The 14,730-nt window shown below is 42.7% G+C and overlaps 1 protein-coding gene across 1 annotated transcript; it reads left to right on the top strand.

Annotated features, from left to right (window-relative positions):
• Positions 1 to 400: 400 nt before the first annotated feature.
• Positions 401 to 10,044, top strand: LOC101162818 (caveolin-1). Its single transcript, XM_004086229.4, has 3 exons — positions 401 to 664; positions 1,364 to 1,531; positions 8,363 to 10,044. The coding sequence occupies exons 1-3, from the start codon at positions 629 to 631 to the stop codon at positions 8,702 to 8,704; spliced, it is 546 nt and encodes a 181-aa protein (XP_004086277.1). The 5' UTR covers positions 401 to 628; the 3' UTR covers positions 8,705 to 10,044.
• Positions 10,045 to 14,730: the final 4,686 nt, after the last annotated feature.

The following is a 14,730-nucleotide window of genomic DNA, read 5'->3' on the forward strand; positions in this document are numbered from 1 at the left end:
AAAAGACCATTCCATAAAATCCATACATTGCTTCTGTTCCACTGATGAGTGAGCTGCTGCCAAGAAGAGGTGAGAGGAAACTATCAGGGATGCCGGGTGCTTTACTTGAAGCTGACAAGAAAAGGAAAAGCATTGACACCTGCTCTCAAATGTTATTACTAATTCTGCATTTTCCCCCTCTTGATCTGTTTGCTTGTTTGTTTTCTTTTCTCTTGGAACAATCGATCGGTTTGGGACTCAGGTATGGCAGGTTTTCCCACTTCGACATTCAGTAATCCCATCTCACCCTCCTCCCTCTGAACAAGTGCCGTCTTATTCTGCCTTCATTCCTGAACGAAGCAGGGTTTTTTCCGTGCGTGTCACAGCAGCCCTTTGGTGTGAGATCACGTCCTTCTCTGCAGCCCAAGCGGCTGTTGTGCCGAGCGCGCACACGCAGGTGGCTGTGCAGACGCAGCGGAGCTTTCCCCTGCGCGCTCAGACTTTCCGCAGTTTTGTCTCACTCGGCGCCAAGGCAGCTCAGGGTTGATTTCATCATCAGGCGCGCGGTAGTCCGCGCTCACGCCTCCCACTTCGCTTCCCAGAGTGATCTGTGTTTGGACGGAGGACCCCATTTGCTCCTGAGGACAGAATGACAGGGGAGCGCACTGACGGAGACGCTGACGAGGTACAGTATGGCTCTCCCCTTTTAAATTAAATTATTTCCCCTTTTTGATATTTGCTTGTTGTTGTTTTATTCTGTTAAACTAGTTATTCTAGTATTTTTAGTTTCCTGCTGTGGCAAGCGCTGCGCTTTAGGAAAAAGCCAATTAACGCAACCAAATCCTGAGCTTTACGCGTCAGATTGCTCTGCTTCATCCAGGAAGAGACTTTAAAAGCGTTTAAAAGTTGGATTTTCAACCTCATTTTTCCACAAATGATCAAAATCATAAAAGCTTTGAGAGGATTCACTTTTACAACATATACTTGCATGTATGAATATTCATATTTTACAAATGTCACCTCTGGTAAAAAAAAAAAAAAAAAAAAAAAAAGATTAGTAGATGATATTCTGCTTGGATGGTGAGATGAAACACTGTTGCTTTTTCACAGAAAATGTTTTGAAGCGTTGCCATGCGTCCACATCCATGTGGAGCCAACTGTATGATAGGTCAGGACAGGAGCACTGTGTGGGTGGTGAGGACCCCTTGCGGCTGAGTGCAGGGGTGTGGTGCTGCGTGTTCAGTGCGCTTAAACCCATCCCTGTTCTCGAGGCAGGCCGGTGACTTGCACTGCAGTCTCGCTCCCTCTCGGCGCGCTGCGCACCACTCCGCCTCCACCACCTCCTCCTCTTCCTCACTTGTTTGCCTCCCTCGGATCTCCACAGGAGTTTCTGCAGTCGCCCTTCATCCGAAAGCAGGGGAACATATACAAGCCAAACAACAAAGACATGGACAACGACAGCGTAAACGAGAAGACGATGGATGATGTCCACACCAAAGAGATAGATCTAGTCAACCGGGACCCTAAACAAATAAACGACGACGTTGTCAAGGTGAGTCAGACCTGCTAATTTCGAACTTTTCAAGTTACTTTTAAAGTTGCAGCTGCAGAATCTTTCAAGACTTTTTGTGACAACAAAAAATAACAGTTGAGAGACTCCTGTGTCACAGACATTTCGGCCACTTTTTGCTTTTAAAGTCCAAGAATGTGATCAAAAACTGTCCAAGTGTTAAAATCTGGTTTGGTGTTTTCTGCGCCTGTGCGTCATCGTGCGCTCCCGGGGCTCAGACGCTGCTGCGCGCTGCCTCTCCAGAGCGGCCTCTTACTTTCTTTCCCCCTATTAGGAAGGAACTTTGCAGATGGAGTTGTGCTTTGCGCAGGCTGCACAGCCCATCTGCACGCACGGATTAAAAACGTGACCATCGGAACAAAGGAAACAGTACGAATTTCCTGTTTTTGGGACTCACGTTTCCCACAGTGGTTGCCTTGAAACCCTGAATTCTTTCCATAAGGGACATGCGCACAGAGGTTATGAGAGGGAGAGCTGGAAGCCACCTGAGGCGCTATGATACTGGAGGGGAGCGTCAGCTGTCTGTCACTCTCCACTCCAGCTGAGGCGGGCTTTCACATCAGAGCGGGGTCAAACAGCCCCCTGCATGAGAAGGATGGGTCAGGCCTCTGAAATGCCTGAACTGCGCTGTTAAAACAGGGAAACACCCAAGTAGCTGCTTAGTCAGAGGGGGATCCCTCACCACTCCCAGTGTTCTGATCTCCCCCCTTTCACCTGTCAGCATTCCAGCCAGAGGATTTAAATCTGAAGACATGTATGAATCGCTAAACCAACCGCCAAACTCATAAACAGTTCTTCCTCTCATGTTATTTCTGGAATTCCTCCACAAAATGATTCGATTTTATCAGATTCAGCTGATATTTCACTCCACGGGAACATTATCTGCAGTGTAACGTACAAATGTTGCCCCTTGGAAACACCCAGTCACTAGCATGAGACAAAGTGGGCACTAAATGCAGAAGTGAGTGAATTCAATAATGACCAACACATCCTTTCTTATTACACTGCACAGACTTGGCAAAGCGCTTAAGATTTCCTGTTTCTGTCTCTTCTTCACCGCTCTGCATCCTCCTGCTCTCAGTTGTGACGGTGAGTCAGACTCTCCCTGCGGTCAGGGCAGATTGAGGCTTTATGATCAAGTCAACTGACCGCCCTCAAAGTTAGTTTTCATCACATGGTCATGGACTGTAAACAAGAAACTTGTGTAATGAATTCCAGTTTCCATGATAACTTCTGAAAAGGTTTAAGCTATTCTTAAATCTGTGCTACGTTTAAGACCCACTCCATTGAAAATGGTGTTTTTGTTGTTTTTAACATGTTCTTGTGGTAATTTTCTGATGATGGAGGACTTATATAAAGAAAATGAAACTCAAAAACGCCATTTCTGAGTGTGTCTTTACTGAAATTGTTGTGATTCAGGAGCATAGAAAAAACTCTGAAAAAGATCGCATTGGTTGCATAGAAAATATGCTGGGTGTGCCACAAGCTCCCCGCTTTGCTCCATTCTGATGCATCCACTTGTAAACAGATCCATTAATGGTTTGTTTTTTCTGGTTTGAGCTGATATTTGGCTCAAAACTGCACGGCTGGATAGATGGCACAGATCAGAGTGGGTCTATAAGTAGAGCAGTCGTGTCTTTTCCGTTGATGGAAGCAGCTGGTTGGTATGAAAGAGCTAAATCCAGTCCGAACAGGGAATCCCTTCTGCGGTCATCCACTGTGTAATCAGCCACGCCGTCACACAGCTCCACACACATATGACAAGCAGCACACATCCTGAGTGCATGGATGCTTTGACTCATACATGTGAGAAAACCCACGGCTCTCTTGCAGCTGCAACCACAGCTGGCCTTAATCATCTGGCCACATGAAACAATGGATATTCCCTCTCAGAGCCTTTTTTATTCTTTCCCTTCCTTATGTTGTGGGCCTTTTTTATGTGCAGAGAGTGGAGGTCAAATGCCTGCACAGGACGTTTTTGAAGCTGCGTGGAGAAGCTTGAGTTCCAGCAGCAGACTCAGGTGTACCGAGGACAAACTAAAGAGGATGAACATCGTTTATTCATAGTGTTTGGTATAAACTTCACTTTTTAGCTTCAAACTTCCCTTTCCTTGGAGAATCATTCACATGGATGCCATTTAGTTTAACCCTTGTGCTATCCTAGGCACGTTAATATTGGGAGTTGGGTCATCATCTGGGGCGGCCGTGGTGCACAGTAGGGCGGTCGACCCATGAACATAAGATTGCAGGTTCGATTCCCGCCTTGCACGCCCATGTGTCGAAGTGTCCTTGGGCAAGACACTGAACCCCACCTTGCCTCTGGTGGGAGGTTGGTGCCAGTGTTTGGCAGCGGAGCCGCCATCAGTGGGTGAATGTGTGTGAATGTGTGTGTGCATGGGTGAATGGGACTGTGACTGTAAAGCGCTTTGGGCCTTCGTAAGAAGGTAGAAAGCGCTATATAAGTATACGCCATTTACCATTTACCATCTAGACCCACTAGACAGTGCTCTGAACCTTTTTTCTTCAATGATTTGTGATCTTCACTGGTGTCCATGGATTACATGAAATCTTTCCACCTTTATCCACCTTTGTCATGGTAGGGAGAACACGTCAATGTAAGGGGGGGGGTCATCTAAGATAGCACAAGGGATAAGAAAGGGGAGTGGACACATGAAAAAAAATCCAATTTTGCATATTGACCAATGTTTTCAATGCCGGTCATGTTAATTCGTATCTGTAACCAAACCGCAGACTCTCTTCCCCCGAAACTCCAGCAGAAGTCTGTTGATGCACCGCACTCTTCTGTCTTGTCAAGCATGTCTGACAGCCTGAAGATAAAACTCTGGAAATAGCACTTGGCCCTATTTACTCAATATTACGGTTGCTTTGCCAACTGGTCACATGTCGACCCCAAGACTGCATTGTTTCATATCAGGCCTCCCAATAGTCACCAGAGGTTCATACTGAGAATCAGCTGCTGATGGGATAAATGTGCTGCTGAGTGCAATCCAGAATGGATCCGAGGTCTGCAGGAAAAGCTTCAGGGACTTTTAGAAGTCTGTTTCAGTCAAATGATCCAACATTTTGGGCAAAGTGGGAGCTAGATTGAAAAAGATTGTTTTTTTGAAGTCATTATTAACAGAGTTGTAAAAAGCTTCATCTGCAGAACTGCATACAAACCCATTATGGTGTTTACTGCACGGGAAGTTGGTGTCCTCGGGTAACCTAGAGGATTTCCTCATTATGCTGCTCGGCATCACCAACCAACAGCGGCCCCTCATGGAGCTGTGTCGCTCTGCCTCTCCGGTGGGGCTGCTCTGAGGTGGAAAAAGGCTTTGGTTTCTGACAAAGACTGGAACCTGGAGCCACTTTTGGGTGGATCTGTGGAAAAACTGAAAGGGTGTCAGACTAGTTTGCACACTGAGTTTTGCCAGCTGTTGATCCAAGCAGCCACTTTAGCGCTGCTGTTTACTCTGACAGGAGCCTGGAGATCTCACACAGCTTTTCATAGAAATCAGCTTAGTGGCCCTGTGGGAGAGTGTCTGCCTGAGTCTGGGACGGTTTGAGTCCACAGTTCAGACACACGATAGTCTAAAAAAATCATACGCTGGATGAATTGTGGAGTCAAAGTAGTAAAGTGATTCCTACTGCTGTGGCTTTATTTCCCGGAGGAGGAAGTCAAATGCAAAGCAGATGTTTCACCTCATTGACAACAGGGTGACTTTACTTTACAGACTGTCTGTAATTGTAAAGGTTGTATAAAAAAGGCGTTTCTTTTTTAACGTTTGCACATAAACATGATGAGTTAAATAAATCAAGTCTCAGATCATTTTTGACTGAAAGCATAGTTTGGAAGGACAGGAGAAAATAGAAAAATAATCTGATAGTTTGAACTCGAACTTTGGGAGCAATAAATGAAGAAAACAGATTTAGATTCAAATAAAAAGACCAATTAACCCTTGTGCTATCTTAGATGACCCCCCCCCCCCTTCCATTGACGTGTTCTCCCTACCATGACAAAGGTGGATAAAGGTGGAAAGATTTCATGTAATCCATGGACACCAGTGAAGATCACAAATCATTGAAGAAAAACGGTTCAGAGCTCTGTCTAGTGGGTCTAGATGACCCAACCCCCAATGGTAAAGTGCCTAGGATAGCACAAGGGTTATGCTAAATCATAAACAGCTTGGGTGGTTTGGAAAATCCTTTTGTCACTTCTATAATATGTAACAGTGGTGCCTCCACACCCACAGAAGTCAGAAATTCCTGTTAGAAAAAGTTAAAAATGTGTTTACATCAGCTAAATTCAGGTGAACTGTGTTCATTCTCATGGTCTCTAAGCCAATCAGAGGGAGTGATGGGCGTGACTCCCTGCTCTGATTGGCCCAGATGCAAACATTCTTGGATGTCTGTGTGCAGATGTAACACTTGCTCAAATATGACTGAATCTTGAGTTTGAGTCGGTCCACAGACACCCGGTGCTGGCGGCAGTTGAAGGAAGCAAAAATAGTTTAACTACGGTGGCCCTGAAGTGTGCACGTCAACAAATCACTCGATGTAAAAAGATATAGAAGATCACAGCGACAATTAAAAATGAAAAACAAATAATAGAGACACAACATTACATTTAGGAAATCCAAACCAAATTCCAAAAATAAAAGAAACGAAATGAAAAAGGAAACGTTTCAGAAAACCAAAGTCATTTTCAGAAATCAAAATGAAAGTTTAAAAAACCAAACGTAGAAACCGGAGAAGGTTTACTGGTATGATGGGACATCACTGATTGGATGATAATGTTCATCCATCATTTTAACAGAAAGTTATTTGGCACGAAGCGCCGTAAACCAAAAACATGGATGTTACTGCTGACCCAAAGAGCTGCTGCTGTCAGACAACATTTGATTAAGACATGACATGCTCTGGACACGCTCTGCATGAATCACAAAACCTTTTATGAGTACGCAGACAGTAAAGACACATTAGAAAAAACTCAAATGTCAAAACTTAACCATCATCGTCCAATCGGCAGTATGCTATTATTTTCTGGCTTCTTCTTTCGTTTCATTTTTAACATTTTAGCTTGATTTCTGGAACACTTCATTTGTATTTTGTTGTTGTTGTTTGTTTTGTTTTTGGAATGTTTTTTTTATTTATTTCTAAAATGTAATGTTAAATACAGTACCGTGGAAAAGGTGGGTGCAGCCAATGTTCACGCTGGCGCCCCGGTAAGAAAAGCAGTACGGCACACCGGTGGAACGAGGGAAAAACTTTCATCTAGAGATCTATAATCATGATGTAAAAACATGAAAGAATGAAGCTCTCATTGAGTGGATCCAGTCTCCATCAAATGTAAAACACACAGTGATGCTGTGTTCAGGACCCTGTGAAGAGGACAAGAGGCGGGGCCAGTGCTGTATCCCTTGTGCTATGTTAGATGACCTCACCCTTACATTGAGGTGTTCTCCCTACCATGACAAAGGTGGATAAAGGTGGAAAGATTTCATGTAATCCATGGACACCAGTGAAGATCACAAATCATTGAAGAAAAAAGGTTCAGAGCACTGTCTAGTGGGTCTAGATGACCCAACTCCCAACATTAAAGTGCCTAGGATAGCACAAGGGCTACAGCAGCAAAGGTCGGGTTATAGACAGCAAATAGAATGAAAGCATCCTGCTTTTTCTTCATGGGAGGTGAAGGGGGGGAGATCCTGCCACTCACAGCTGGAATGTCCCTGTTTCCCAACACATGACAGCTGAGTAGCCTCTGGAGGCAAAGATCCTTCACTGCAGTAAACAAACTTGTGTGTGTCAGTCAGGATCTAGGGCAGGGCCGATGTTAAACCACATTCCAGCTGTGGCAGGAACAGATATAAATCTTGTCAGGAATCCCACCCTCCACTTTAGCAGAGCTGACATGTTAACTGGGAGGTGAAGTAGCAGATTTACAGTCTGAACTCATCAATTCTGAATTAATGAGTTCAGACTGTGAAACTTGCCTAGTAGCTGAGTCTGCCTCACGTCAGGACTCTTGTGAAATCTCTTCTCAGTTAAAGAAAGAGTTTGACAGGATGTGATCAGCACGAGGCTTATCCAAAAGATTTTCTGCTCAAGGCTTCATAATCTCGCATATCAGAAATGGTCTGTCCTATAATGTGTTGCTTTATGTAAGATCATCTAAACCAGGGGAGTCCAAACATTTTGTAAAGAGGACCTCACATAAATGTGTGAGGGCCAATCATTCAGCCTGCATGCTTTGTTTGAACGCAGAACATAAATGAGAACAAAATACTTTTTTACAAACTTACCGTTGATTTTAATGTGAATCTTTTGAAGACCAGAAATAAATCCAAAAAAAAAACAACCTTTGGTCAACATTAAATCTGAGTTCATATGAAATGTTACATGTTATTTACTATTGAATGCTCTCTGTAAACCCTTACAGTTCAATCATATGAACAGGAAAATAACACAAAGTTATTCAGAAGTGAAAACCACTGTGGTTTTGATCACAGAAACAAATAAATCAGTTTGACCCTTAAGGGGCAGAAGTTCAAGTAGCCACAGGTTGACAACGGCTTAGGATGTAATTCAGCCAATCACATTCTTAGAAAGTGCTGTGGGTCTCATATTATTGATTTAACCATAAGAGCCTGTGGGCCGGTAGAAATTGAAGTGCAGACTGCATTTGGCCACACTTTGGACATGTCTGATTTAATTTGACTTTTGAACTTGAACTCGTTTTTCATTGTCTTTTTTTTAAATATAAAACTGCCTTGCAGTGCAATTGTTTGATGGTTTGTCTCCGCCCCTCAGGTGGACTTCGAGGACATCATCGCTGAGCCAGCAGGGACCTATAGTTTTGATGGTGTGTGGAAAGCCAGCTTCACCACCTTCACCGTCACCAAGTACTGGTGCTACCGGCTGCTGACGGCTGTGGTCGGCATCCCCCTGGCACTGATCTGGGGAATCTTCTTTGCCATCCTGTCCTTCTTGCACATCTGGGCCGTGGTGCCGTGCGTCAAGAGCTACCTGATCGAGATCCACTGCCTCAGTCGCGTGTACTCCATCTGTGTGCACACCTTCTGTGACCCGCTGTTTGAGGCCATGGGCCGGTGCTTCAGCAGCATCCGAATCCGCACGACCAAGGAGGTGTAGCGGCCGGCAAACGGGTGGAGGAAAAAAGAACTGGGGTTGGGGGGGGGGGGTAGCTGGAGCTAAGACCAGGGACTCTGGGAAAAACAAGGGGAGTTACTGGGGATGTTGGGGGGGGTGTTGTTCTGCTAGAATCTGTCTTTGGCTCTGCTATGCCGGTGTTATTAGGTGAAACACTCAAGCTCCATTTTTAATGCCACATGCATCCTTCCACTCTATCTGGAGCTGATCACACATGGATTCATGCATCCAAACTCTGCCGTGCTCTTTGAGGCGGGCGGAGCCGATCCTGGGGGGGTCATGAGGGTAAAACTACAGACAAAGAGTGAGTGCAGCCATGTTTTGGCTGACTCAGCAGAAATGAAACAAAAAGTCATTGACAGCAGCACAACCCCCCCCCCTCCCCATCTCATCTCTCGCCCCATCTCCCCAACCTGCCCCCCCCCATTCTGCAGTTAATTACACTGAGCTTTCCCACCTTCCAGCACGTATCTTCCTGTCTTCTGCCACGCCCTCTTCTCTGGGATGTGTACGTCATCCCTCTCTCTTTGTCTCAAACACATTTTAGTTTTCCTCCATCGTCTCCACAGCTGCAGGAAAATGTGTCAGAGAAACCTCTGTCACCTCACCTGGTGGGTGTGTTTTTTTTTGGGTCCGCTGTGTTGTTTTGTCTGACTGAAGCTCAGTGCCTTTCAAAGATCCACAACTTGTTTTTTTTTTCCACTCTTTGAATATGATGAACATTGAGGGGTTGACTTCATTGCAATTGGTTTGATGCCATACGCATGCGGGATCCAGGAAGCTGTGGCCTCTCATTCCACTGTGTTTCTAGTGAGCTGCCAAAATAAGAGTCTCAATTTGAGCTGCCAAAATAAGAGTCTCAACTTTGCAGATGCACCAACAGCCACGCTTTCACACCCATTTGTGTCGACTTTGTAATGCACTGTGGTACACTCACATGCATCGGAATTAAGACAATGTGAGGACAAATATGAAGCTTTTACTAATATGGGACCTCGTCTGTTTTCTTTGTTTTTGCTCTGCCAAACTTTGTGACTGTGGATGCACGGGAGCATCATAGTGACACCTCCACTCCGGGACATGGCCTGATCCAGGGTTCGGGCAGCTTGACCGGACGGTGCTTTGTTTTCTAGAGACACTAAGCTTCAACTGTCTGCCACCTTCAGTGTACCTGCTGTCTTCTCACAGGAACATCGCAGCACCTGTTTCTTGAGATGATTTTTTTAGCTCTGAAGGTGAAATTTTTATAAGAAATATTTTGTAATTTTCTCACTCTATTGTATATTATCACGCTGTGCACATTAAAATGTAATATAATCCACTGTGCATTTATGTGCTTTTTGTAATCCCACTTGCAGTCGTGGACAGAATGAAGAGATCACATGCATGTGGCTTTTCAGAAAAGTCAAAACAGTGGCCTTATTGTTCAGTTTCACTTGTGATGTTTAGTCATCGCAAATCTAATAGCCTATTAATTTACATCAGATGCTGCAGGGGCTGACTGGCTTCATTCACAAGCAGATGCTCCGCCCACAAAGCTTTAGTGGAAAAACTCAACTTTTTTCAAGAAATGTAAAACTTTAAATTGAAATGTTAATACACACACATAAAAAAGCCTTAAACAATTCAAAAACAATTCTATTTTCCTTCCATAATCTGAGTCTGCCAGTGAGATCTGGTTCCTGCAGAGTTTTTCAGAATAAAACAAGGCTTTTATTTTTTAAGGCCACCACAACATTTCTATGGTTACTCTATAAACAAACAGAGCCACTGAGCAACGCTCATGACACCAGAAATAGTCGACTGTCTCATGTGGAGTCAGACCAGAAGCAGGGAAATGCTCATGTAACTGGAACCTCAGCTCTGAACCTTCAGAAGTTTTCATGATGTCACAAGGTCCACTGAAACTAGGAGATTCCTGTTGCCATTGATCCTCCACCTGGCTTTCCCAAGATGCATTTGGGTATGGGACATTCGAGCATTTGCGGAATTGCACCATTATGTGACATGGTTTGATTGGAAGGCAGCTGCAGATGAGACTATCATTCATGACAGAATAAAGTGAATTGTTGCATTTGATAAAATGTATTTTCACCTTCATAAGACACAGAAGCATAACAGCTACTTACAAACCTCACAGAAAAAAATAGATACATAAATTTAGAATACTTTGGTCTTCATTTGTCATCTGATTTATGCTTTGTTGACCATCCAAAATTAAATATAACTATCATTTTCAGTTAAAGTCCAAACTCTTTCCATCACCAAGCAGAAACATTTGGTTTAAGATTTTTCACTCTGGATACCAGTAACTTATAAATTAAAAATGCTCTTCTAACAATTCCCTTGTGAAAGCCAAAAAACACAGAAATGCTGCAGTGGTGCATCATCAAAGGTCTGTTTCTCCAAATTGAACTTTAAAAGCATCTTGTGCAGAGATACAATGGCATCGGTTTGGGCTCAAATGAAAGTAAAACCCTTTGTGTTCATTTGGAAATTTTCTCTAATCCAGAAGGCTAAATGCTGGTCTATGTGTGTTAAAATGGTACATCCCTTGTGTAAAATCCTCTGAAAAGGATACTACAAATAACACATTTATTAAAAATTCAATTTAAAAAGATAGGTTTCTTTCCACCCTGCGACAGACTGGCGACCTGTCCAGGGTGGACCCGCCTTTGCCCAACAGCAGCCGGTACAGCCTCCGGCAACCCCATGAGCCCTACAGGACATAGCAGGTCAGGAAAACAGATGGAAGTTTGTTTCCTTTCAATGCATTAAGATGCTTTAACTGGAATATTCCCTAGTTCTGATTAAAATAATACCAATTCAGAACCAGAATTACTGCCAGTCAGAATGAACAGCTAAAAAGAAAAGGAAACAAATCAATCTGGACTAGAACCGATCTAATCAGTCGTTTTTCTCACTCAGAGCCTTGGCGCCAACACTTACTGTGCAACACTCACCTCTAGTGTCATCTACTGAGAAGTGCGTTTGCACCAATCTGAGCCTGTTCAAGTTGAAAGTTTACAATGGTAGAAATATGGTAGAAATTCACTCTTATCATATTAATAAAAGCCTTTAATGATAAAAATAAACACATTTTACTGGAAATCAACAAACCCTCTGAAAACAGAATTTATTGAACTCTTTAAAATAAAGCACAACAATAAAAAAAAAAAAAAAATATCAAGTAAATCTGGATTACTCCCTAAAGTGCCTTTATTTTCTCTTGTCCCAGCCTCCATTTAAATAAAATGAAATACAATTCAAACATATTATTTTGTTTAAGTGATCCATTTGGGTCTCTTGTAACTGTGGGAATATTTTTTTGAGTAAAAAAGTATTTCTAAATTAGTCATGGAACGTGTGTCCCACAACAAGCACACAACCCTGTTACTCTTACCTTTTTGTCATGATAGAAGAAGAATCTAGCAGAGAATCACATGATAGGCTGGACTTGATATTAGTTTTTTTGAAAATACTGAGTAGAGCAAAGGGATTTGTTCTCCTCCATTTGTCTTAATTTCATAACATATTTAGAATGGATTAAACGTCTTTACCCAATACAACCCTGACTGTTACCCCTAACAATCAGAGTAAAACTAGTATTATTATTATTATTCTTATTAGTATATTTTGCTTATTTACATAAGTAAGTTTGTCGCACAGGTCATGAGAAACAGCTGATGACCTAGAGGTCAACAAGCTAATACTACAGATTTGCAACCTTGTCACCTGGAATAATTGGCAATGTTTTGTAATCATCAAATATTTAATGTAATAAGAATTGTACAAGTTATCTGTAAGCTGAACTTATCAAGCCTTTGACAGTTTATTACCTGTTATCTATAAATATGTAGCAGAAAATCAAAAAAGTGAAGGTTTACTTCCTTAAGAATTTTGAAGCTCAAATGTCTTCCAGTTCTGGAAGGACTGGAGACTTTCTTTGAGAACGAAATCTGGAGCAGATCCAGAACCAAGTGGTTTCTGTCTTTTTGGACCAGCTGGGGGAGTTAGAGGGCAGCAGAAAACCTGTTTTGCTGAGGGAGGGACTAATACCATATCACCAACAACACTTTAAAAACATGTTTGCTTCAACCAATCAGGTGGTTGTGAGTTCTTTTCTGTTGTTTTTTTTTTTTTTTTTTTTTTTTTGACACATCCATCTTCTTAAAGTCCATCATGTTGGAGAGCAGAGATGAACATCACAGAAAGTTAATAAGATCACCTTCAATGGCATTTTGCCCATAGATTTGTGTGCGTTTTTTTGGTCTTAGCCTCCTTAAAGTCCATTTTCTGCGAATGTGTGTGTTTGCTTTGTGCTGTGTCACTTTATTGTTCTTCCTGTTTGTTGTAGATTCTGCTCTAAGGGGTTCATGCTTTCCTTGTTAGTCCAGGTTAGCTCTGTTTTCTGCCCTTGTGTCACCAGATGTCGGTTACCAATTACCCTATATGGATTACTCATTACCTCCCACAGTCCATATACTTTGTGTATACAGTATTTGCACATTTGGAGTTGCTTTATTTATATTTGTTATTGTTTTCTCTGCAAATCTCATTTCATGTGTATTTCCCATGTTTTATGTGTTATGTGATGCTACTATGGTGAGTGTAGTCTGATTGCTGTGTGGCAAGAGTGCTATCCTAGGCACTTTACCATTGGGAGTTGGGTCATCTAGACCCACTAGACCACATGTGTCAAACTCAAGGCCCGGGGGCCAAATGTGGCCCTCCATGTCATTGTATGTGGCCCCCGAGAGCATAACAGTTTTTCATCTCTTAAAATAAAAAATAAAAATTGGTGTTTATTTATTCATATCTAGGTGGAATCGGACTTGAAATATTGGATTGGGCAACTATACATTAGGACTAAAACACTGTCCATATAACCTAACCTGACAAAATCAAATTAAAAGGATTTATGCTAGAGGAAAAAGCAAACATATGTTTTCTATGCAACTGTAATTGTCACTTTCAAAAGTTATTATAAATAAATAAATTAGTTGTTTAACATTAAGGAGTTGTATGTAGTTGAATGTATAAGTCATATCCGGCCCTTTGAGGAGAGCTACTATGCTGATGTGGCCCTCGGTGAAAATGAGTTTAACACCCCTGCACTAGACAGTGCTCTGAACCTTTTTTCTTCAATGATTTGTGATCTTCACTGGTGTCCATGGATTACATGAAATCTTTCCACCTTTATCCACCTTTGTCATGGTAGGGAGAACACCTCAATGGAAGGGGGGGGGGGGGTCATCTAAGATAGCACAAGGGTTAAAGAGGCATCTGTTGTATACTAGCGAGTAACCTACTGAGGTAACCGCTGGCTGTTCAAGGTACTCTAAGCTTGCAACGTAACTGCTTCTTCTTTGCTAAACACTACCTCTTCTGCTTTCAGCCCTCTGTCCTGCTCCATTTGTAATATAGGGGGAGGAGCCTGCTTCCTTTAGTTAGGATAGTGCTGGGTGTGTTAAGTGCAGTCTTATCTTAGACTTTAGGGGAGGCCAGGCTAAAGCAGTTAGAAGCGCCGCTCCGCACAGCTAAACCAGCTAGCCAGGTTTTTACTTGTAGCGCGGGCTGTGCTACCAGGGCTAACCTAGCTAGTACCCCACCACCTCTTCAGCAGCCGGGGGGTACATGGGATGGGTATGTACCAGTGGGAAGGAAGCGTAGTGCTAAACGCAAAAACCTAGAGTACCCAAATGTGTATGATAGGTTTTCTCCCCTCACTGAACCCGCTCTATTAGCAGAGAATGGAAATAAATTAAGATTTAATTTTAGTCTCCTTAATTAATGATTCCATATTAACTATAATAAATAACTCTCTGGAAACGGGTTACGTGCCACAGTCTTTTAAATATGCAGTTGTTAAACCTCTTCTGAAAAAGCCCAGTTTGGATCCTAGCATCTTGGCCAACTATAGACCGATATCAAACCTGCCCTTTATTTCTAAAATCCTAGAAAGAGTTGTAGTTAAGCAGCTTTACTGCCACCTACAGGACAACAGC

This window comes from Oryzias latipes, chromosome 6 (assembly GCF_002234675.1).
Source record: "Oryzias latipes chromosome 6, ASM223467v1".
Classification (NCBI taxonomy): Eukaryota; Metazoa; Chordata; class Actinopteri; order Beloniformes; family Adrianichthyidae; genus Oryzias; species Oryzias latipes.